Genomic DNA, 26,859 nt, shown 5'->3' on the forward strand with positions numbered 1-26,859 from the left:
GCCTTATTATACATGTAGAAGTGTTTTTCTGAGCTTTTAGACCCTATATCATTGAGGTAATAACATTCTTAATCAGATGTATGAAAACAAGGGATTTCTTTTAACTTTTAACTTAACTTAAAAAAAAAACTCACAACACTAACAAAAAAGTACCACTCTGTCGGAGTCACATGATTAGAGAACCTTATTTTTCCCATTCTGAATAACAAATTGCAGGAAATAATTGCTGAAGTCCGACAAGTGTCACATTCTGCATTTAATGAGATCTTTTTGGGACATCCACACTGAATTAGACGCTGAAAGACAGAGGAATGAACATGGATGATAAAGGTCATCATTCAGGTTTCAGTACCACATCTGACCAACAACAGCAAACATCTTTTCTTCTTTTTTTTTTTTTTTTTTTTACTGCGCTCCTTTCCAAAAGCCAACACGGACAAAAAATTGACAAACTCTTAAAGTCCTTCTTTTACAGAAAAACCAGACAAAACTTACCCTGAAAGAAAAGCAAAAAAGAACCCTGAATAGATAAAATATTTACAGATATCTCAAGATTCATTGAGAATTGGTATCTATTGGAAACTATCCCTTCTCTTACACACTTACCACAGTTAGCGCAGCCGTTCTTTGAAAATGATCCACAACTTTGATTCAAACATGCAGAGGAAAGAAATAGTTTTATCCAAAACCAACGGAGAGAGAGAGAGTGAAGTATCCCAGAGTCTCTGAGGTTCATCCGGCCGGTGAGATTCCTGCTTTCCATGTACAGCAGCTTACGCCTTCTTTAGAGGCAGCAGAGGTGATGGTGTGTTTGTGTTTGTGTCCTGGCTGTAGCCCTCCATTTAAAGTCTTTAAACGGCAAAAAAAACAACAAGCTAAGCAATAAAATAAATAACAATTTAAAAAAACTATTGGTAATAAAGCTTTACATTGCCGCTGTGGGCGCGGCCGTCTGACAACCCGCCAAGGAATTGTTGGAGGAGGAGGAAGCGATGGATTTTTGGCTCTGACACCTGAGGAAAGGCATAAAAAAATGAATTGATAAGTAACACGCAAATCTATTTTTTTTTTTTTTTGTTCACTTAAAATCGACAGATTAAAAAGATTATCTGGCAATACTGAGATTAAATGTTAAACATGAGATAAAACCATGAGATTAGGATATCTGGGGGAGGGTGTGGCTAATCCTGAATAATCCCATTTAGAGACGCATTGACTCCAAACCGTTTAGGGCTCAGTTGTCAGCCTGAACGCAGGTTTTGTCCCATAATAGAAGTAATAACATGTAGATTAAAAACCTCATATAAAAGCATTCATATTTACAAAAAATATTTTTGATTTATCAAAAAAATTAAATGTAAAAAGAATATTTGACAATTTCTCACGATACTTTGAAATACAGGTTAAAGTTGACCAGCCATGATGAAGGTGCTTGTTTTATTGGTTAAAAATAAAAAACACACTCTTATCTTAAGCATGAATAAGAACTTTTTATCTTATCTTAAGCATGAATAAGAACTTTTTAGAAGACTTTGGTGATAACACGTCTTCTCTAGTGTTTGCAATAAAAAAAGTAACCTTCTGCAAAACTGCCTCAGTTATTTCTCTTAAATTCTATAAATGTAAAGACTGATGTTGGATAACAGGTACGCTGTAAAATAAACGCTTGGGCTATTGTTGTGCTTCACTATAGTGCTTTTGGGAATTGCGCTGTTATTATTTGACTTAAGTTCTTTACAAAAATAACGTTTTTTTAAATGGAAAAAGTGGTATTGGGGAAATTTTTTTCCTGCCTGTATAAATGACAGAAAAACAAATATATCAGGTTAAAACAGGATAAAATCCATTTACCAGTTGGTTCAGGATTCCTGTGTTTCTGAACTTTATGTTTGTGCTATTTATTCACATTTTGTAAAATATATATATATATATATATATATATATATATATATATATATATATATATAAATAAACTATATATAAGCACACTTTTTGTACTAGCACATAATCATTAATAATTAAATGTTTCAAGCATGATAAACTTAAAAAAGGCCTTAAATGTGGCTTACATGAAAAAGGCGACATTTTAAGGGAAGTTACCCAAACTTGGCTGTGCAGCACCAAACTTGCAGCCATTATTTATTTCTTATTTATTTTTTGTGATACAAATGTAATTATTCATATCTTTTCAGTATTTTAATCAAAATGTATCAAATGCTGAAGATGGTTTGTTTGGTCTTCATTCAGCAGGACGCACTTTCTGTTAACAGTGCAGTATTGAAGCATTTCACTTTTCCTCTGAAGAAAAAGGTCCATAATTAAGACTGAATATGATACCTAAGCCCAGAAGGTACTTTTTAATATTCAATGAAAAAAGAGTGAGGTGATTTTTTTTTTTAGAACCCTATTCAGACCCACTATGTTTTTTTAATTCCTAGACCAAGTATAAACCAGTAGTCACAATCCTGGGGGTCAAAGTGGACACTAAGTCAGATTAAGGCACTTATTAAATCAAGCCTTTTCCAATTGAGGCAGCTGGCTAAAACAAAGCCAATTCTGTCCAAGCAGCACTTTGACACATTACTCTATGCCTATGTTACCACTTGCCTGGGTTACTGTAATGCACTTTATGTTGGGGTCAATGCTTCATCCAATAATTATCTCCAGCGGCTGCAAAATGTCTTTTAACAGGCACTTGAAAGCTTGAGCATGTTTCAGCCATTTTAGCTTCACTTCACTGGCTGCCCAATCCTAAGGATTTGTTTTAAAATCCTTTTATTTGCTTTTGAAGCCGTGCATGACCGCTCTGAGCTGTTGCAGCCTTATAGACCTGCTTACGGAGGAGATCGTGTCTTAGCAGCTCCCAAATTGTGGAACTGTCCACCCTTTGGAAAATCAGACAGATGTCTACTTTGTCTGTTTTTGATTTCATTGAAATGTAAAAATTTGCAATGACAAATATATTATCAACATCATCATTATTCTTTTCACCTTCACCTTTGACACCGTGTGAGACGTTCATTTTACCTAATTTTACCAATGATTTTTATGCTGTTTTTATTTCGCTTTAATACAGGACTGTTGGGTCCTAATAGTGCAAATCTTTTGTATTGTGGGTTTATCAGTGAGAATGCTATACAGCATTCTCACTTATTGTTTTCCTGTTTTTCTTTATTATTATTATTATTATTATTATTATTATTATTATTATTATTATTATTATTTCGGCGCAGTCTAACTACTCCCGCATACTATAACCGATTTCAACAATTTTGGTATCAAAACGTTCGTCTCGTTCCCGGCATGACTGCCTCATGGTTATGCTAACTTTTACACTTTTTAAAATATTTCACTTTTTGTGCGATGTTTTTGGCTGTTCCCATTGAAATCAATGCAAATTGCTTAAAATTCCTTCAAATTCTTCACATTCTTCAAATTCTTCACATTTTTCCTATACTTCCAATTCTTCTAATTGTTCTTAATCTTCAAATTTTTCAAATTTCTCAAATTCTTTCAATTTTTTGAATATTTTCAAATTTTTCAAATTTCTTCAAATTCTTTAAATTCTTTAAATTCTTTAAATTTTTCAAATTCCTTCAAATTTTTTCAAATTCTCCAAATTTCTTCAAATTTTCAAATTCTTAAATTTTTTCAAATTCCTTCTATTTTTTCTAATTTTTCAAATTCCTTCAATTTTCTTTCTAATTTTTCAAATTCCTTCAATTTTGTTGAAAATTTTCAAATTTCTTCAAATTCTTCAAATTTTACAAATTTCTTCAAATTTCTTCAAATTTTTCAAATTCCTTCATATTTTTTCAAATTCTCCAAATATCTTAAAATTTTTCAAATTCTTAAAATTTTTCAAATTCTTCAAATCTTTCAAATTCCTTCAAATTTTTTAAATTTTTGCAAATTCCTTCAAATTTTTTTAACATTTCCAAATTTTTCAAATTCCTTCAAATGTTTTCAAATTCTTTCAAATTCTTCTATGTCTTCAAATTCTTCAAATTTTTTCAAATTCTTCAAATCCCTTCAAATTCTTAATTTTTTTTTCAAATTCTTCAAATCTGATTTCAATGTTTTCTGCATCTTCTGCTCAATCATTCTGCAGATTAGCATTCTCGCTCGCTGTTACGCAGGAACAGCTTTTTCTAGTTTAATTAAATACTGTTAATTATAGTTTTTAAACTTATTTTAATAGGCAAAGGACCTTGGTCCTGTGCTGGTTTGTTATAAATAAAGTGATTTCTAATACAAAGAAACAATAAGCGTTGCTAGCCGACGATGAAAGACGACATCCAGGCTCACCAAGAGCGAGACTTGCAGACCCCTTTGTCCTTGGTGGGAGAGTTGTTCAGAGAGGGACTTTGGTTCTGCTCGCCGTCCGTCAGAGCTGAGGTGTTCGGTGGAGTCAAGTCCAGCTCCAGAAACATGATGTTCTCAGCCTGCACAGAAATGTGCACCAGAGGGAAATTAGGATTAGAAATGCTGTAATTGCGGACTTCACTTCAGTACTCATTAAATCTCTTTTTCATTAAACAAGGTTGCATGTCATATGTGCAATATAACTACGAGTTTTGTTCAAGCAGAAAGTATCTGCATGGATTTTCCACAACAAATTGACACCAGTGGTGCAATTAAGTCTTCCTCTCTTCATCAGTCATTTTTCAAACACAAATGTTCCCCCTTCATTTTGCACAAATACAGTTTTTTTGCATTGAATAAAATGTCTAACTCCATTTATTTATTACTTTTTCTGATACCTAAAATTATAAATATGCTTTTTTTATCCAACCATGAAAACTAATTAGACTGTATGTATTTATAAAACTTGATAAGGTGTGTTCTTTCCCAGGTTACGTCGTCGTATCTGTGTTAAACGAACTTTAGTTAGCAGGAGCAAGTGGGAAAATGTCTGTTTGGGTCTTAAATGATCAAAACCCTTGGTCTACCTGAGGATCTGAAGACTGATTGCATTTCTAGGTAGTCCGTTTCTACGATTATTGCCACATTTTATAATGCACCAGTACTGCTGGCAGCAAAACAGGCTCCTATCATCATGCTGCCACCACCATGCTTGAAAATTCAGGGTTCATTGATTTCACAAGTGATCAGCTACCCGTGCATTTCATTTTTGGCTCATCATTTTAGGCATAAAAAGTAACTTTATAGGTTAAAAACTTTTTAAAAAATGATACAAAATGTTGTGTCTACACTAGAAAGCTATGAATGGGATACAATTTAAATGTTAAAAAACTGAAATGAAACTTCAGTTCTCACAGCAGGACTGTTTAAATAAGTTTCTGCCCGTATAAGATGAGCAACAGAAGCGAAAATCACACCCTCTTACCCGGTATCTGGAATGAACTCCCATCGACAGCGCTACCCGGGCGTAATGGCTGATAGGTCGTTTGTATCCGACTGCAGATATCGGCCTTTTCTTCATCTGTGAGGATTTACTGTACAAACACACACACAAATCATTAGGAATAAAAAAAAATCATATATATTATCTTCTACTGTTGATTAAAACCACATTAACGTCTTAATTAGAAGCGGTGGTGGTGGTGGTGGGGGGGAGGGGGGGGGAGGGGGACAAACCTTTCATCTGGAACCAGAGGCTTGAACTTCCATTGGTCCTCCTCGGGGTCGAACATCAGCCTGTTCATGATCTTATTCTTCTCCTCTGGAGGGATGAAGTTCTCTATGATCAGATACCTGAGTGTCCACAACACAACGCAGGGCAGAGGTCCAGTTAAACATCAAAATTGTTTAAATTTGACCACCAATGATCCTGGAACAGTGTTTTTTCTCAAATCTTTAAAGAAAAAAAAAAGATGTTTTGGTATTAGAAAAGCTCTTTTTTTTATTATTTATTGTTTTTTTTTACAAATGTTTACTTCCCCTCAGACTATACCTATCCTAAAGATATTTGAACCTTAATAACCAAGGACATAAACTGTGCATAGACAACCTAAGAATAAATAAATGATAAAAAGCAGAAATCTGGACACAAGCCTTCAATGAGCAGTTTTTCACTCTGAAGTCTGCATATATATATATATATATATATATATATATATATATATATATATATATATATATATATATATATATATATACACACACACATATATACACACACACACACACACACATATATACACACACACATACATATATACACATACTTACATACATACACACATATATATAAAACTCTATATAATGTGTATATATATATATATGTATACTGTAAGTGTCTTATAATTGAAAGATGACGACTCAAGACTTTTATCTTTAGTGTTTGAGAGCTTTATTTTGCAACACAAACTAAATCCCTTTTTCAATCCCAGTTTAGCAATAATCGTACCTATATTTCTTGAACTTTATATTTATAAGTTTACATTATATTATTTTGAGAAATGCCTGAAAGCTTTACTTTGAAATCATTTTAGATTGTCAGTTTGAGCCCATTAGATAAATAAAGCCAGCATCCATCAGATCTAAAAACAATATTTTAGCTTTGAGTTGAAATGTTATCAATCATTACAGTAGGTGCTGAAAAAATAAGTAAAAATAAAAGCACATTTTTCATGTTTATGTTGTTGTTGTCGTCACGGTGAACATATATAAAAAATGTGTTATTATTATATAATAAGAATTTAAACTCTTTATTGTAGTAACGTCTTTCCCCTAATTGAATAATAAAGCCTGTTTCTGAGGCGCTCAGCGTGGATCCTGGTGGACTCACTTGAACTTGAGCTCTCTGGTGAGCTCGTTCTGCGTCTGCTCCAGCTCCTGCCGGCTCCTCACGTGCTCGTCGTTCACGTCCTTGATCTCCGCCTTGATGCACTGGAGCTTGGCGTACAGCTGGGAGGAAACGGGCACAAAGATCAACTCTGAGGAACGAGCCGGGCCGAGGCAACCAGGCGGCGGCGAGCCGGCTCCCAGCTCGCCGCCGCTCGGTTGCCATCAGCAACGGCACTGGAAGCACTGGCGTGTGGAGGACGGGCCAGCCAATGGGAGCAGGCCGACCCTCATTCCTCCGCTTCCCTCCTCCACTGCAGAGTTGTCGCGCTCTTCACGGCTACACTCCAGGTTCTCAACAGGGGGGCTTGAATTGTAATGCTGCGCTTTAGCAAAGTGATGCTTTGAAAAATGAGATTGCTTTTTTTTTTTTCCTGCGCGCTAATATATTTGTCACATTGTTTTTTTTACTGAATCCCTCCCTGTATCGGGATTTATGGTCTGTATCCCGGCCAGGTCTCTGTCAGTACTGGCTGCATGCCTCCAGCTGGGCTTAATTTACTTCCTGGAGCCGAACGTTAAATGTCCTGTTTCGCAAAACACGACGTCTTTGGTTTTCTCAGTGCATTTTCTGTTTGATCTTCATCAGTCACTTAGCAACTAGTAGTAGGGATATATTTGTTTTCTAGTCAGCCTGGTGAAATGTTACACCACGATTGTCATTCTGCTCTTATATCAAGCAACAGTGGGAATCTAATAAGGTTAATCTAGTCAGGAAGCAAGCTGTTTATGTCCTGGCAACTGTAGTTTAAAAACAGCAGATTGCTGGAGAGACTTTAGCTTCCACAATTTATTTATTTATTTATTTTTTTTTGCCAAATCAGGAAGGCGTGCCGTAGCCTTAAATGAGCCTTAATTGAGCGAGCTGGCAATCAGTATGCAGCAACGTGTGGGGGAGGGGCATAGTTGCTCTATGCTCCATACAGGATCCTTAGTTACATTTTTATGCGCACTCCAGCAAAAGGCTGTATGGTCATCTCAAGGAAAATGATCGAGTGAAAAAGAGTAAACTTATAATTATGCGCACTGGTTAATGAACAAAAAGGGAGCACAATAAACAGAATGAGAACAGCCTTGAAAGAAGGAGAGGGACCATGGGAAATGGTTAAATAACCTTGTTATTTGTGTGAGGCAGGGTTTGTTTTAAATCACCAGTTTTATCAAGAAATCCTTGATGGTTTCCTGAATTAATTCCCCTGCTGATACGTTACCTTCTTGAGTTTCTTGGTCTTGGCCTCGACTTCTTGTTGAAGAGATGAGAAAGTGTCCCTCAGCTCCACCGTCTCCTCATCCTGGACCAACATCTGCTGCTGCATCTCCCTCTCCCTACGTGTCTAAAACCAGAAAAAAAAAAAATATTTTTTAGCTTTTAAAGGGTTTTTACCGCATTATGAAGTTATTATGATCTGATGGGAAATTTAAAACTGCAAACAGTGGTGTACCTGCTCTGTGATCTCCTGCCGCTTCATCTCCAGCATCTTCTGCTGCTCGTTGGTGTGATCTATAATGTTCTTCCCTCCAACCAGCAGCTTGCTCTCCATAGCCTGAAATTAAAAAATATAAAAATCCCCAAAATATATTTGGATGATCATTGGATGGTCATGATGCATCATCTGCAGATGATTCTATCAAGCGAATAAAATCTAGTTGTGGACAACGAGGAAAAGAAAAATAGACTTTTTTGTGTTTTCGGTTGACACATTTGTTAGAAAAACAACATTTGTGTATAATTAAGTTGTTATTTGGGTCTATTATAGAGCAACAATTTAAGAATAAAGATAAATCGTCATTGAAAGGTAATTATAATATTGTGAAATAAGATATGAAATTTAATGGATATATTTGGCAAAGTGTATAAGATGCTAAGAAAGCAATTGTATGTAAGAAAAACTTGACTGAGAATAACATATCTGATAAATAATGAGATGAAATTAGTGCATTATGCATTATTGTGAAATTAATGCATTATTGTGAACATGAAAAAAACATTTATTTATTGGAATTTAAAGATGAAAATGTGTCCAAAAAACAAGTACTTTCAAAACATTGTAAAGGAAAATAATAATAACTGATTAAGAAAATTTGGACACTTCAAATGCAAACATTCCTCCCAATTTTTGATTATTCAAATGATCAAATATTGAGATTTTAGTTCTGCGGATCAGCGACACATCATGTATGGCAAATTTTTGGATGTCCAAATGGTTATAGTAGATCCTGTGGGTTAATTTTCTTGCCTGTCTGTTCTGCGTTAATCAGTTGATTTACAGAAGGTTCACATTACGATAAAGAAATAGACAAACAAGAAAAATTAATCTTTTCTGATTTTATTATCAATCCTAGACCTACACTGCAAAAACAGAACTAAAAATAAGTTGACCTTTTCTTGAAATTAGTGTATTTGTCCTTTATTTGAGTAGGTAAATAAGATAATCTGCCAATGGAATAAGATTTTTGCACTTAAATTAGGAAGAGCCCATCTCCATCAACTTATTTCAAGTGCCTTATATCTAATTATCTTATTTTAGGGGTAAAATGACTCCTTCCATTGGGAGATAATCTAAAAATCAAGGACAAATACACTCATTTTAAGAACATTTTACTTATTTTTAGTTCCGTTTTTGCAGTGCATCCACCTCCTGCAGATATCTAAATGGCTAAGCAATTAAAAAGAGTGTAAAAATGCCTCAGGGGGGCTCTTTGAGGTCAAACTAAGTTCATGTAGACGTTCAACGTTTGCGTCCTTGTGAGCGTTTGAAGCTGCAATCAGCGGAAACTTTGTGCTGACGGCTCAACGTCGTCATGATGACACGACAGAACAGCAAGCTGAGCTCTGCTCAAACACCGGCTGAGCTTCAGGCATGGAGACGTTGCAGAAGTGGGTCGACATCAAGTCACAAGCAAATGTGTTCTGGCAAAATCACTCCTGCCTCTTGAACATTTGCTACATTTGCAACTTCAGCTGATTTATTGGTATTTTTAAGTTGCATAACCACAAAAGGTTTTGTATGATGGTGAAGAAGATTAAAATGGATAATTGTTTTACAAATAAAAATCTTAAAAGTGCGGAGTACATTTTTTTTTGGGGCCGCATTGACGAATCTGCTCTGATTTAAACTTTTCGTTGCCCTGCTGGAGGGGAAACCTCCCCCCCCCGATCTCAAGTCTTTTGCAGCTTCCTTGCATTTCTCCTTCTATTGCTCTGTGTTTTAGCTCCATCTGTCCATCAATTTGAACCAGCTCTATAGGCTCCACTGAAGAAAAGCATCCCCACAGCATGCTACTACCACCACCATGTTTCATAGTAGGGATAATGTCTTCAGGGTGTCTTTTCCATGAAGGCCAAAATGTTTCATTTAAGTCTCATGTGACCAGGACGCCTCCGTCCACGTGTGTGCTCTGTCCCCTACATGGCTGATGACTTTTCTTTGAAGGGTGACGTCCATCTTGCAGCTGTTCCACAGAGATCAGATATGTGGAGAGTGTTTGACTATTAGCTGTTGTCTCGACATATTCTCCCATCAGAGTTGGGGATCTCTGCAGTTCCTCTACAGTTACCGTGAACTTCTCAGCTGCTTCTCTGATTCTGCTCTGCTTGCTCGGCTCGTTAGAGTAGGTGGACGGCAGTGTCTTTGAAGCCACGTCTGTTGGCAGATGTGCCACAGATGTTTAGAACATGTTTTCAACAGAGCTCTGTCGGAGCTTCAACGCCTGGGATATTGTTTTATTCACTAAACTTCTACACACCCTTCTCCACGTCTGCTGTGTTCCCTCGTCTTTATGATGCTGTTTGTACACGAATTGCGAATCAACAAAATTTTATTATGGCGCCTATTTAGCCCTACTGACTACTCTAAGCATTTTTGCTTTACAGCCACTTCAATCGCACTCAGAAACGGACACAGATTCATAAACTGTGGGGTTGCGTTCATGTTCATGAGATCATTTCACTATTTAGGTGAAAAGGGAAGTTAATCATTAATTAGGTAAAGATTGATAGGATTATGTAGTAGGTGTATCGGAATAAAAGGGGGTTGAATACAAATGCGTGACACACTTTTAAGATTTCTATTTGAGAACAACGATCCTGTTGATTGCGGTTCAAAAACATGCAGCTGTTTGTGTTGGTCCATCCCATTAAATCCTAACGTTTTTGGCTGTAAGCATGAAAAAATATGAAAAACTTCATAGGGTCTGAATATTTAGTGTATGCCCCAAAAAAAACAAAAACATTTTTACTTAAACTTTTAAAAAAATCGAATATCAGGATGCAGCTTTCCTCTCTTCACCGTGACGATCAAAGACCTGCTGGGATCAGCTAAATCTCACCAAATTACATATGGTTGCATGTTGTTGCCGAGAGGAGAAATCTGATAGAGTGAGAACTCAGAAATAGGATAGTTAATGAAATGATATATAAATATATATTTTTTGGCTTCTGTACTTCTGTATATATATATATATATATATATATATATATATATATATATATATATATATATATATATATATATATATATATATATATATATATATATATATATATATAAATATAAATATATATATATATATATATATATATAAATATATATACAGAAGCCAAAAAAAAACAAATACAAAGAGAAGATCCATAGATGGCAAACAGAGGCCACTCACATTTTGTTTTCGCCTCCTTTTGGGATTCAACACAAAAAGACAGTGAGTCCCTGACAACTGTTTGCTGCAGATACGTTCCTATGAATTCACACTTACACTTTTCTTATAAACGAAAACACAAAAACACATTTAAACGGCTGCAGAGTACAGTGGTGTCCTTCAGGGAGGACGCAGCACAGAAAGCCTCTTTGTTTCAAGCCGTCTTTGTGTTCAGAGTGTGTGACGCTCTTTGTCTTCCTACATATTCGTTCAGTGTCATTAGAGGCCCGATTTATGGCAGGGATTTTCCCCATTTCTGCTTCCCATGTTCCCTTTAGGTCCCTAACAGACAGGCCACATTCCTCATATGCGGGCAGGGAATTTTTTCTGCAACTTAAAACGGTTTAACGCTTCAGAAGACGCATACTTTCAGGTTTTAGCTTTATTCACGGATGAAAGGATCCACTGTGTGACCCCCGCCGGGGGGTCATGCAACAGTGTCATAATGCAAATGACATTTTTTGCACCGCACACAGCCTTGTTTGCAGCAACATCCAATTAAAACGTAACAATGAGGGTGCAAACATTGAACGCGATTAGCAAGACTCCAGCACTACTCCTGCAGAGGAAGAGCTCTACTTTCAGCAGCTAAAATCCACACAGACAAAGAATAGTTGATGAAAATAACAAGTGCCTGCTATGAAATACATTTAGCAATATTGTGTTTGGATATTTTTCCTTAAATCTGATATTTTAGAATTATAAAAAAATATGCAAAAACTATCAATAGCCTTCACTAAATCCTCTTCACATGCAAGATATTAAAATATCTTGCATCATATCGATAACATAAAAATCATATTGATTGAGATCGAGGATTATCAACAAATTCAAAATATATATATATATTAAGTGCAGCCCTGACCATTTCATAACAATAATAAATGTTATTTATAATTCACTTTACATTTCAAATACAATTTCACAGTGCTAGAATAGAAATAGAAAAAGAAAGCGTGCTCTCTGAACTCTTTGAAGGGGGTGGAGCTTGGCTTCTGGGTCTGCGTTGTGATTGGTTGGGAGGATGTAATGACTGTAGTGTTAATCGACATGATAGGCTTGAATAAAAAAGGAAGGAAAACTGTTCTATCGAACTTTTTATTGACCCTTTGTTTTCTATCATTGATATACATCTATCGATCAATATATATTGTTGTTGAATTATCGTCCAGCCCTAATAAAACCTATAATAGTTTATCCTCATCATCAATCCATTACTGACCAAATGTGTTTCTTGCAGATCAACCTCTTGTTTGCTGCCTCCTGTTTTAATGTGTTAATTTTCATTGATTAGGACTAATGGATGGACAGCTTAAGAAACCACAGCAGTAAAAGGAAAGTTGCAAGTTGGCAACACGTGGAAATGTTATGCGCTATATTTTTATTTATCATATTAATTCAGTCAACTGCTAAAACGGCATTAAATTAGTTGCTTCAAATTCCTGGATGCTGAACCTTACGATACATGTTTTTTCCCCCTGATGTTATGAATCTGTCAGCAGGGGGGGAAAAAAGAACACATTTCACTTTCCTAAAAGTTGTCGTGTGCGTGCATGTACAGACTGCAAACCTGTTTTTGGACATATAAGCTGCACATAAGTGCACGCTCAAGCTCTTCCAGCTGTAAGTGATCCGTTTCCTGACGGCGGGGGGAAAGTAAAGAGAATGGGAAGTGATGCATGCGGAGCTGGCTCATCCGTGTCGAGCCAGCCAATCCCGGCGAGGTCGGATCCTGCCGGGAGCGATCGGGCTATAAATATCATGTGACGACAACAGGTCTCTTATACAGAAGGCAGAGAGCGAAGGAGTAGAGTAGGAGCAGCTACGAGGGGAGAAAGTGAAGAAAAAAGGTGATATCCACGAGAATCTGGTTCATGTTTGTCCCGATCGATGCAGATCCTCTTAAGCAGCCACAGCTTAAAGCCTCAAAATCTCATTTATGTTCACTTAGGGTCAGTCATCTGCCTCAGAAACATCTGGTTAAAAGTACAATCTGCCAAAAACAGTCACCTGATTCATTTCAGTCTGCCTGATCATGGACAAAAATACAATATCAGATGCAAATATATATATATATATATATATATATATATATATATATATATATATATATATATATATATATATATATATATATATATATATATATATATTATCAGGTGTAAGATTGTATAAGTAAATATCAATGTCTGCATTCCTTGTAAAACACAGCGTTCATTATTTTATATCTACATGCAGAAATTCCTGCATTTCCCCCCGGTATGCTACAAGTATGACATGAACAAATGGCTTGCAAAAGGTCACACACTGTGTTTGTCTGCACACAGAAACACACACATACACATACACGGACACACACTGAGCCAATTCATCAATATTTCAGCGTATGCAGGCCTGTATGCTGAGAAATGGAGAGCAGAGATGAGCGCTGTTATCAACCTTCCCCCCACACACACACACAGTAACCTTCAGATTCAAGCCTCTCTCTCTCTCTCTCCATCCTTCTCCTCGCTCTAATTTCACAGGAAGGCAGCCATATAAACAGGAAACACCATTATTCTGTCCAGCTGTGCATGTGAGCGTAGGTCTGAACTGTATAGTGTTTGCGAAAAATGGTTAAACAGCTGAAAAGACGATGTTTAGACGAAGAAACTATGTGAAAAAGGCTGCAAAAACTCTCGCGGTGTACCTCATACCTTCATATTTACCCTACAAGAACTTAGACTTCCCCAGCCGTTTTAGGATTTTCAAAGCTATTTTACTCATTTTCAATCTAGCTGAAAAGTTTAAGAGGGATGCTGTCTTTATTTCTTTGTTTCCTCCTTTTTTAAGCGCACACTTCACAATATCTCATCATGATTATGTAGAAAAAGAGGGCTGAAAATGTGTTTAAAGAAGACAAAGTCTAAGGCAAACATTTTAAGCCTTGCAGAAAACCTAGAGAACAATTTATCTAGAGCACCTTTAAGAGTTAAGAATTAACAAGAATAGGGCTGCATGTTTGTAACGCGTGAATATGCTTTGATTTAATTGATACTCTGAACGTGAACTTCCTCGCTTGTTGTTTTGCATTTCCAAACTATGTTTCTTCCAGGACTGGGCTATTTTTTGCTTCATCCATCTTGGCACAAACTATAACCTGTTTCTACACTCCAAAAACAGACTAAACTTAACTGAATAAGGTAACATATTCTTGAAATGAGTGTATTTGTACTTTATTTGAGTAGGTAAATAAGATAATCTGCCAATGGAATAAGATTTTTGCACTTAAAATATGAAGAACGCATCTCCATCAACTTATTTCAAGTGCATTATATCTAATTATCTTAGTATAGGGGTAAAATGACTCCTTCCATTGGCAGATAATCTTATTTACCTGCTCAAACAAAGACAGATACACTCATTTCAAGAAAATGTAACTTATTTTTAGTTCTGTTTTTGCAGTGTATGTCCCTGCTGCAGAAAACCATCCCCACAGCATCATGCTGCCACCACCGTGTTTCGAGGAGACGGCGTGTGCCGCGCTAGTTTTCCAGAGCACCTTCTCCCACATGCAAACATGTCTCCTGTATGCCAATAAGACTTCTTCTAGGGTTTTTTATTCAACAATCCCTTACATATTATTCTGAAAAGGGCAGATTTATGGTGAACACCATATAGTTATCTCATAAACAGTTTCTCCCACCTGAGCTGTAGATCTCTGCAGATCCTCCAGTGCTACCATGGGCCTGATTCTCTCATTAACGCTCTCTTTTTCAGGTCTGCCAGTTAAGGTAGACGGGCATGAGCTTGTAGGTTTGCAGATATGCTATATGCTTTTCATTCTCAGATCATGGATTGAACAGTGCTCTGTGGTATTTAGCTTTATGATCTTTAAACATCTCTACAACTTTATACCCGACACCATCTGCCTTGTTGCTTGTTTCTAGGGCCTTCACAGAACAGCGGAATTTATATTGAGATTAAATTATACACAGGTGAAATCTACTTACAAACTACGTGACCTCTAAAGGCAACAGACTGCACTTTGTTTTATTCTTTACAATTATGCACTGCTTCTTGGTGGTCTATAAGATAAAATCTGAATAAACACATTAAGGTTTGTGGATCTAACTTGTGAAGGGCTCTTAGTTTTGTAGATGGTTATGATCATAGTTGTTGATTCTGCAGGGTGCAGGAATAAGCTAATGTAGGGTCGACACCGATTTCCTCTCAACAGCAAAATTCAAGTTGGAAAGCTAGTATTAAAAACTAAATGATGAAACCGGACACTCTGGACGCTTCTCATTACAAATATTTTCCTGCTTATGTTTGCATCAAAGACTCGCGATCCATGATTTCAAAAAGGAGCAGTGGCATGAAAAAAACTAAGATTTTCACTACTTAGACTTTATCTGGGCTGTTTGCCAAAAGACGTTTTATTTTTAGATTTATTTTATTGGAGTCACTGTTTTCAGAGACAAAATTAATTCTCTGTGTTTTCAAAAACCAATTTGGAGGTGTGCCTTCTACTCTAAAGCAGTAAGGGGGGGGCAGTAATGTGATTTTGGCACATCAATTTTATAAAGCTTGAAAGTTTTATTTGTTGTGCTGCCACTTTTCAGACTAAAATTAGTGTAGAGGGCCAACTTGTGGAGAAATATCTTTTTCGTTGTCAATTTATCATCCTTACCGATCAGTTTGAGAGCAATGAAAGTAAAAGCTGCAGAGAACTAGAAATATTTTAAGTTTTAATGACTCCAAAGTAGTCAATTGGAGCAACATGAAGGGAGAGTTTTTGCAAAAACTAAAGCATTTTCCTCATCCTTGCAGAAATCATTCATTAGAAAAGCAGAACGGAGAACTCATCTAATGAGAGGTACTGAGAAGAAGCAAGGAGATGTTTGCCGTTTTGACCCAGAAAGTTGATCTAAGAATAGTCCGTTAAAGAGTCAGTCAGGGGAGCCTGCTGATAGGAAGCTGCTGCTCGGCATGAGGCCCTGAACAGCAGCTGCAGGGAGACACAACCGATTCACAGCAGCACTGATAGCAGGCTAATTAAATGCCGGTTTAACTGTTAGATTCAGAGGAAAGAAATTAGGATCATTAATGAGGTTAGATACTAGTTTATCTGCGAAACTGTTGCTGTAAACAGGAACAAAAATAACAATTTTTACTGTCGTGAGAGTAAATCGGGTGGGAAGAAATCCTGCTAATGTTGTGACAAGATTTATGTGAATAATTCATGCAACAAATCTGCATGGCTTGGGCTCCGTGGCTGCTAAAAGCTCAAAGTTCTTATCTCCTAAAGAATGATGCATAATGTAAAATATGACGGCATGAAAAGTTAATGTCAACAGGACAGGAATGATCTGCTAGAATATGAAATACAATTGAAGAGCGCCATCCAGTACAGTTGCAGCAAAAAAAAAATATATATACATAAAATATATGAAACTGCAAAGAAACTTGAAAGACTAGAAAGAAACATGGAACATTTTCCAATGAATCTACCAGTGCAAAACTGGTTACTCAGGTAGAAAAGTCCATCTGTCAATGATCTTTCCCTGAACCTTCAGGATGGAGCTCTGAGGAAGGAGGGTTCTAAATTTTCAAAACCTCCACTTTTGGCCGTCTCTGGAGATGGAGGGTCTAAATCTTCTGGTCAAAATGTATCAAAGAGATAAATTCCTCTGGGTTAAGAGAGTTTTTGGTTTGGTTCTGGGGTGTAACTGCTGTGAGAAGGTCTGGAGTAAATTTTCAAAAAACAAAACTTACAAATCAGATCTTGAATAAAATCAATTAAGTCCTAAATCAGATCTGATTCTTGTCTACCTGAAGAACAAAACAGAAAAATGGATTAACTCAGTTCAAATTAAATTCAAAAATACTTTATTTATCCCACACGGAAATTAAATAACACAACACAACTTCAAAACCTTCTTGATAATCAGCTTGATTCTTCTTGTTAATGTATTTCTGACCCTTTAAAGTGAAACTGCCTTATGACTTAGACAACTTTATTGTCATTTTGTCTGTACAGAGTGCATACAGAACGAAACTTCGCTGCATACAGTTTACGACAGTGTAATGGGATTTCAGGTGGAATAAGGCAACATTACAATATAAAGTTATAAAGTGCAGCATTGATCAGATGTAACAATGCAGGAGAAAAACAGTGTGCAAGAACAGAGTGCAGCAGAATGTTCAACCACTGTTTATGTGCAAAAATAATGGTGCAAAAAGGCATTTGTATGGAAAAGTACGATGCAGTGCAAGTAATATGTGCAGAAATGCAGTAAACATTGAGTTGTGCACTATTTAAATGGATAATAAAAGTTCGGCAATGTTGATAATGCCAAGTAAGGATGCAAATGTGATGCAGAATTATGCATGTTGGGGCAGATAAGATACTTAAATCTCATAAATACTCTTTGCAACCCCTGCTATTTCCTGCTATTGTAAGCTTTCCCTTTAAAAGAGCACAGGTCTCCCACTGCAATCCTAATACTGCACAAACACGTTATGAATCACTTGTGTCTGCCAGATAAATAAAAACAAAGGATATAAAAAAATTCCATAAAAGCTGCTGTTGGTCTTCTTTCAGGACCAATTATCATTTAAAAAATTAAGTACCATCAAATATGTGTACACTAATGTAATGTGACACTGATAAGGGGTTATGTTACAAAGACATGATGTTTTGTGGGGAAAGTCATCTTTAAACAAAGCAAGAAGGTTCTATTCACCAGACTTAAATACTATCACCACGTTAAATGGATGTGAGAAGCTCAACTGTCATCCATCTGTCTCTTAGCTAAGTGTCAATAATCATCCATTGTCTTTTGCTTAACCCAGATAGGGTCGCAGGAGCAACAAGTCCAGGAACCCCAGACTTTCCTCTTCCCAACGACATTCTCCAGTTCAGTCTGGGTGATACCAAGGCGTTCCCGGGCCAGACGGGATGTTTAGTCCCTAGAGCGAGTTCTGGGTCTCCCCCAGGGTCTCCTCCCAGTGGGACGTGCCTGTATAAAACCTCGAATGGGGTATTCTGATCAGGTGCCCAAACAACCTCAGCTGACTCCTTTCGATGCGGAGAAGCAGCAGCTCTACTTTGAGCTGGATCTCAACGTAAGCGGACCGGTAAACTGACAGCTTTACTTTTTAGCTTAGCTCTTAATTCAACCCAACAGAGCAGCGCCTGCATTACTGCAGAAGAAGAAGCCTCAGTTCATCTGTCCATTGCTTGTCTCATTCTACCATCACTACACCAAGATACGTAAACTCCTCCGCTTGAGGCAGAAACTGACCCCCAACCCAAAAGGGGTCAATAATTAGAGCATCATAATCCCTGATTAGAGGAAAATGCAGCATTTTTTACTGATCCAGTTTTATTTAGCCATCTTCTGTAGATGTTTGACAAAGTTCATCCATTCGTCCATTTGCTTTCATCCCACTTTTCCGTCCAAAGCAGTGGGGGTGCTGGTGCCTGTTTCCAGCAGTCATTGGGACAGAGGTGAGATACACCCTGGACAGGTTGCCAGTCCATCACAGGTAAACACAGAGACACAGAACAACCAGCCGTCCACACACTCACACCTAAGCGCAATTTAGAGAGACCAATTAATTTTTTTTTACAACTATGTAAAATTCAAGCAGTACTAGATTCAGTAGAGATTGTTAACTTAAATAAGGAACATACAAACAAAATATATCTAGAAACACAAATACGCTAAATTAGCTATAATTTTGCATGACTCTGACAACGGGTATGTGTTGAATATGCATCAACAGGCATTTATGGCACACATGCATCACATTGGCTGTTTGACAAGTGAGGCAAATCAGTGACAATACTTTAAAAGGGGCTACACATGTATTTCAGGGTATCAGACAGGTAGAGGATATAAACAATGCTTGGGTTTAAGGAAATATGATATTTGATGAGGAAGAAACCCTGTTAATATTTCTTTTTCGTGTCAGTTGTCTAATATTAGCACATGAGAAATACTAAAACATAGAGGCTATACGGCCGCACAAGATCGAATTATCAGGTCTGAACCTGTGATGTTGTTAGTTCACACGCTTGTGTGGTGACCCAAGGAGCCAGCAGGACGGCACACATTAAATCTTCCCTCCAGCCGTACACGCAGTAGTTGGACCGATAACACAATGTACTGTAACAGGCAGATGGAAACACCAGCTGAGCCAAGAGTGCTTCACAGTTTCTGACCTACATTTGTTTGTTGTGAGTGAGCCTAAGTGTGCTTTTTGAAAGAGACAAAGGCAGGAACGGAGAGAGACTCAATTCATTACCGTCTGATCTTACCTCCGATAGGTTATTTTTGAGCTTGAGTTGACTTAAAGTCTCTTTTCCGCCCAACAACCGCTGTCTCATTGGTCAACAGAGATGAAAAACATAACCTTCGGATACTGATCTGTGATTGGTGGGTTCATGTAAACCTCAGCTAAATGAATCAACACCAGTCTTAGAAGCTGGAGCTGGCAATAAATAATGCATACAGAGAACATATTAAAACTTAATTATGCTTTCAATGTCTATCTAGATATTTATATTATTTTTTTTTTCAAAGGAGATGTGCTTTACTGGTAGATTGATAAGTTATCTGTTTAATTGGCCACACATAAAAAACACAATATAAAGCATCACATTTTGGTTTTTGCTGCTAAACCATTTCATGGCTAAAAGTACTGATTATGTTTAATATTTACTACCTTTGCAGCAGTTCAACCCAATCAGTATTTGTAACTTGTGCACCAAACATAATGTAATACTACCAGTTATAAGGCGGCAACTACGGGTTTGTTCTGTGCAAAAAGACCTCCTTAAGAAGATATTTTGGAGCTTCTCATTTTAAAAACAAAATAGATTTTTGTTAACAATTCAAAGCACGTCCATATCTGCAGGATCTTCTGGCTAGAATATATGCCTGGAGATTTTGAGGCTGACGAGAGATGCAGTTAGTTCACTTATCTTTTCATATCTTCATTCTAGCCTGGAAAAAAAATAATAAATGAATATTTTAAACAAATTTTCTTCATCAGAAATTCATCAGTTTGGGGCTAGAAGGACTCAATCACTGGTCAATTTATTAGGTACATGCAGATGAAACTTTTTATTTTATTTTGTGGTTTTCTTTTTCGATATAGCTATTAGAACTGTTTTGAATTGTGCTATAATGCATTTTTCGCTTTTATTCTGTTATTTTGTTGCCCATACGTTTTTATATTTTATCTATTTTGTCTCAACATCTTCTTGTTCTTAAATTAACCTGTAAAGCACTTTGTGCACCATATGGATTGTTCAATAGTGCTATATAAATAAACTTTGATTGATTGATTGATTGATTGATTGATTGATTGATTGATTGATTGATTGATTGATTGATTGATTGATTGATTGATTGATTGATTGATTGATTGATTGATTGATTGATTGATTGATTGATTGTGCACTCAGCTGGTTTCCATTTCACAATCACATCTCCACAGCTCCTTGGTTTCTTTTTGTCCTCACTTGATTATGAAGGAAAACACCCAGGATCCAGGACAAGAGAAACAGTAGAGAGAAACCAAGGACCATAAATGCCGTGGAGATGTGATTGTATTATAGAAAGCAGTACAATCAGCCGCATGGATGGCAGCTGAGTGGGAAGCAAAGCAGATTAGACTAATGATGGCACAAAAACAGGGAATAACTGGGAGATCTCTCAACATTAACTAAACAGAGGTAATTACAAAACATATAAATGTGGCTTGTCATATAACAGTATGTTAGGGAACATTTTCATCAGTGAATAAATAAATGCCTTATGTTTTATTCATTTACAGCTACAAGGCAGTGTCTGAGGGAAGGATTTAAAAGCATGGGCCCAGCAAGCCCAGAGGAAGACCAACATTTATTTGTATCTACTTGTGGGAAGAGCTAAAGCTCTGACACATGAGGAACAAGACAAAATAAGCCTTAGCTACTACCACCAAGCATCTTAAAGGGGGTTAAATTATTATGTTGTGTGATTCAAGCAAGCCTGACATATTGCAGGTTTCCTCCTAAACCAGCCAAGAGAAAAGACGGATGCATCAAAGGCAGGAAATACTTCTTCCCCTTAATCAGCTTCCAGCTGGGGGTCGGTTTCTGATTGTCATCGCTCAGCAGCTGCCCAGTGAATCATGCCGGCTGACTGAGCCTCCGAACATTTTAAACAAATTAGCACTAAAACCTATTAGCCCCAACGTCCTTTGAGGAATAACGTAAAGGGAGGAAATATGTGCAGCAACGCTGAAGCAGGATTACCTCTGGGACGCCTTCCCTTACGAACAGGGACTGCTAAGTAAATAAATAAAGCCCATTAAGGTGTAAATGTCATATTCTGTCACTGATTTTAGCTGTTTCCCACAAAAACAGCAGAAAGGGTCCCATTTAGTCCCAATGCGCATTGTCTTTTGAGATGTTGGGGGTAAGTGTAAACTTTTAAAAGACATGATGAAAATAACTCAGTGAGTGTTGTTGCAGTTCTGCTGCTAACACCCTCTCCACCTACACACACTCAGCGGCTTCTCTAAAAGCAAAACGCATCAAGTTCAGCTTCCGGGAATAGTTTAAAGCTCTCCGGCACTGAAAGAGAACGTGGGAACACCAAATAATTTCAAATCACGTCGTCTCATTTCTAATTTCTACAGGAATACACGATGTAGCAAAGGGGGGCAGCAGCATACAGGGGCGTTTTCTCTTAAAAGAAAGAAATGTCTTCCCACCTCTCATCACCTCTGGGGCTCAGTAAGACGATCCGGCAGCGTCTCGTGTTGGACAGTCGAGGCTGCAGCTACGGGATTACGAAGCTCAGTGACTCAGTCATTCTGCATGAGTGACTTATCGACTGGATATGCCCAATGAATAAGGGCGAGTGATTAATGCAGCTCTGGCTTAGCCTTTTATTGCTGTTTCTGTGATTGTGACCTGTGTCTAAAAAACGGTGAAGAAAGAACCGATTTCTTAAGATACAAGGAACTTCACAGCCCCAGGGTGGAAATGAAGGATCCTAAGGGAAGCAGATGTGAAAGCGCAGCTACTGCGTGGCGACGATAGTCTTCAACAGTAAAAGGTTTAAGGGATCTGGCTGATCTCTCAGTCTGCGCACTGGATTACGAAGGTCCTGGGTTCGAATCCTGGCCTGGTGTCTTTCTGCATGGAGTTATCATGTTCTCCTCATGTATGTGTGAGTTACCTCTGGGTACTCCTGCTTCAACCATGACTTTTGGGTCAATTGATCTCTCCAACTGTGAGTGTGCCAAAGGTCCACACTGCAAAAACGGAACTAAAAATAAGTAAAATGTTCTTAAAATTAGTGCATTTGTCCTTGACTTGAGCAGGTTAATAAGATGATCTGCCAATGGAATAAGATTTTTGCACTTAAAATAGGAACAACTCATCTCCATCATCTTATTTCAAGTGCAGGATGTCTAATTATCTTATTTTAGGGGTCAAAATACTCATTCCACTGGCAGATAATCTTATTTACCTGCTCAAATCAAGGACAAATACGCTAACTTTAATAACATTTTACTTATTTTTAGATCCATTTTTGCAGTGCAGGGTAGACTCTCGCTCAAATACTCTTCAAGGACAAGCAGGTATAGAAGACAGATGGTTGGTTTCACGTATTTAAGAATGATTTTCTATTAGAAGCTCTGCAGTGAAAACTTGTTGCTCCAGGAGGGTTTTGGTAAACGTTACTTGCAAAAAACGGGTGATCTAAGCATGGCTTAATCAAATGAGTTACTGAAGCTTAAAGCAAAAATAATCATACATCCAAAGTATTCATACTCTTCTGCTAATCTGGGACATGGGTCACAGGAGTAGCAGACTCAGGAGAGACACCCAGACTTCCTTCTCCCCAGACTCCTCCTCCAGCTCGTTTCCAGGCCGGCTGAGAGACGTAGTCTCTACTGCGTGTTCTGGGCCTCCTCTTGGTGGGAATGACTAGAATACCTTCCTGAGGGAGGCATCCAGAGGACATTTGTTCTGCTCCCTGGATGCTTCAGCTGACTCCTCTCGATGTGGAAGAGCAGCGGCTCTACACCGAGCCGGATGGTCGAGCTCCTCAACCAATCTCTATGGGAGTGCCTGGCCACCCTGTGCAGGAAGCTAATTTCAGACGCTTGTATCCAAGATCTCGTTCTTTCAGTCATGACCCACATCTCATGGTCATAGGTAGAGGTAGGAACGTAGACAGATCCGTAAATCGAGAGCTTTGCCTTTCAGCTCAGCGCCCTTTACCACGATAGATCGGTGCAGCGTACGAAACATCGGTACAGCCGCACCGATCTCTTGCTCCATTCTCCCCTCACTCGTAAACAAGACCCCAAGATACTGTGTAGTGTAAAGTTTACATCCAGAGATAAATAAGCTGACAGCAAATTTCTGAGCCATTTAAAAAAAAAACACACACACAAAAAAAAACTGGGCTTTCAATTGTGAATAATATTTTAAGCCTTCACACTTGTCCATTATACCGGTACAGCAACCAGTACATCATTATCACAATGCTCAATGTGTCTATTGCTAAGAACTGAACTGTAACAAACGTTAGCTGAATCGTCCGGACGCAACTTTTTAAATAAAACCTTGTTTTGAGATGGAATCGTGTTTATTTTTTCCAAAAGGTGGATGGACTACTCGTTATCTGGTGTATGTTTTCTGTAAACCCAAAGCAGAAAGATGCTTTGTACCAATTTACCTGTCGTATCTTGTACTGTTGTCACAAAATTCACCAATTATATTGCACATATATATATATATATATTGGGGTTTTTTCTCTAATATAATTCAGGCCTAATTAACATTGTCCATGTTTAAGGTAATAACAAATCCCTGAGAATGCGAAGAGGTAAAGTGTAACACTGAAACTGGAAGAACATACGCTGAGTGAAGTATCCTAACAAAGGGCAGATTAGGTTGCCATCATTTTTTATGTTTTTGTAAAAAACAATGATTACATTCAGGCTGGTTGGATAGTGGGATCAAAAGAGACGTACTTTTCCCAGTTAGACTCACCTTGTATCTGGCGGTCAGCTGTTCGGTGGCTTCCTGTCTCTTCCTCAGATCCCCCATCATCTTCTCGTTCTCCCCAAGGAGCCGCTGCTTTTCCTCCGCCAACAGGAACTGGTCCTCTCTGATGGCCTCGTTCTCCTTCTCCAACCTTTGTTCCTCCAGCTTCACAAACTCTTCTGCCTCCTTCTCCACCTCCTCTTCCTCGGCCTCCTCCTCCTCCTCTTCGTCCCCATCCCTTTCCCAGGCCTCTCCGTCCACCTGCTCCTTCTTCTGCTTGCTCCTCCACCTCCTGTGGTTGAGCTGGGCCCTCAGACGGGCGATCTCCTTCTGGAACTCACGGAGCAGAGCATCTTTGGGGTCCTCGTTGACTCTGGGCTGGTTCTGGATGTTCTTCGCGCGGTTGGCATAGCGAAGAGTGGTGAGAGTCTCGTCGTAGTGCTGGGGCGCCGGGCCGAGGGTGGCCACCATGACGGTCTTTGCGTTGCCGCCCAGCGAGTCCTGCAGCAGCCGGGTCAGCTTGGAGTCCCGGTACGGCACGTGGCTGCTACGTCCGTCTGCCAAAGCTGAGATCACGTTCCCCAGAGCCGACAGAGACAGGTTGATCTTGGCCGCTTCTTTAAGGCGGTCTCCCTGGACCCCGGTCTTGGCTTGGCGCTCGCTGCCGGCCAGGTCCACCAGGTTGAGGCGCCCCACTCGGATGTGTTTCCTCCCATCTGGTCCGGGCTGGCTGCACTCCACAGTGATCAAGAACAAGGCGTGGGACCTGGACGAATGTTCGTTCATGTCCGTTGCGCCGACTGCCCTCGCCTGATTGCCCACGTTCATCACCTCCTCGATCTCCTTGATGCTCTTGCACACGCAGGACGTGAGATCTTGAACGTACACCCCTGTCTCCGGGCTCTCCCTGAGCTCCAGTCCCCTGGTGTTGCCGTGGTTGGGGTCGAGGAGATCGCGGACCTCCTCTCTGTAGATCTCCAGGTAGGACGCCCGCACCAGGTACTGCTTGTCGGACTGTGAGCGGGAGATGTGCGTGAAGATGTGGTCGAAGGCGTTGGGGATCACGCCTTGCTTCTCTGGGTCCAGCCACACGCCCTGCATGGTGTAGGTCTTCCCGGTGCCGGTCTGCCCGTAGGCAAAGATGGTGCCATTGAACCCGGCGAGAACTGAATCTATCAGGGGCCGGACGCTTTCGTCGTACAGCTCTCGCTGTTTGGAGCTCGAGTCGTACACCGCGTCGAATGTGAAGGTTTTTTGGGGCTCGCTTGGTGGTGCCCGGGGGTTTCTGAGGATCACCTGTCCAAGCAGCAGATCCAGCTTCACAATCCCCCCAGCAGGACCATTGGACTCCTCTTTCCGATTCAACGGACGGCATCGAACTACCACCTTCACTGACTCGCTGCTCTTGGTCTTGGACATGATTGGCTTCTTGGAATTAAACAAATCCAAATTAAATTCTGATCAGACTATCTGACAATTGACTTTGAATTAGATTTCATGTAAAATTATTAATAACGCATCCAGTATGACTTGGTGGTCGTGTCACAATAGAGAGAGGAAATCGTGGCTAAAAAAAAGAAATAAAAAAATACCATTGCAAATGATCTCCCCCTCTTTCTGTTTTCCTTTGCTTATTATCCAATTTTAGCCCACAAACACAGACTGTCGGCCAATGCCTCTCACGCTTTGGACTGACGCTCCATTGCGGTTCCGCAACCCGTCCAGATTCACTCGGTGGGAAGAAAAAAATATCCTACAAAGCCAGGGATGATACAAGTCAATTCACACATCCTCCTCCGGTCGTCATGAATAGAGAGATCCGGCAGCAGCGCTTAATACCGACGCCTGCATCTTCCAGTCCCCCCCCCCGCTGAAAGATGCTCTGAAGCGGATCTGCAGCTCTCAGTCTGCGCGGAGACGGAGCTTCATTCCCGTATGAAAAACACACACACACACACAGACACACACACACGAACACGTCCATTCAACCACCACACCCTACATCACTGCAGAGGCCAATGGAGGATTATGGGAAATGGAGTTTGGTCCGCAATCACAGGTAGAAAGTTGTCCAAGGCTGCCACCGACTCTGAGGCTGGCACTGCAGTCAGGCAGAATCTTGATATTTTTAAATAATGTAGGTTTTTTTTCCTTCTAAATTTGCATTTATCTTAAAAAGATGTTCGTATTTGAAAATAAAAATAAACAAATAAAGTAATAAAATAAAAAGTAGGCTGCACAGTGGCGCAGTGGGTAGCATGTTCTCTCTGTGCATGTGTGGGTTCTCTCCGGGTACTCCGGCTTCC

The 26,859-nt window shown here is 38.8% G+C and overlaps 1 protein-coding gene across 1 annotated transcript; it reads right to left on the reverse strand.

Moving 5' to 3' along the window:
• Nucleotides 1-238: 238 nt before the first annotated feature.
• On the reverse strand, nt 239-26,547 carry LOC105935409 (kinesin-like protein KIF3C). Its single transcript, XM_036147220.1, has 9 exons — nt 24,560-26,547; nt 8,253-8,354; nt 8,022-8,144; nt 6,755-6,873; nt 5,602-5,718; nt 5,351-5,459; nt 4,309-4,445; nt 930-1,013; nt 239-849 (listed from the first exon to the last, which is right to left on the reverse strand). Exons 1-9 carry the CDS (start codon nt 25,970-25,972, stop codon nt 843-845), a joined length of 2,211 nt encoding a protein of 736 aa, XP_036003113.1. The 5' UTR covers nt 25,973-26,547; the 3' UTR covers nt 239-842.
• Between the last annotated feature and the right edge of the window lie 312 nt (nt 26,548-26,859).

The sequence above is a fragment of the Fundulus heteroclitus genome, chromosome 15 (assembly GCF_011125445.2).
Source record: "Fundulus heteroclitus isolate FHET01 chromosome 15, MU-UCD_Fhet_4.1, whole genome shotgun sequence".
NCBI classification, from domain to species: domain Eukaryota; kingdom Metazoa; phylum Chordata; class Actinopteri; order Cyprinodontiformes; family Fundulidae; genus Fundulus; species Fundulus heteroclitus.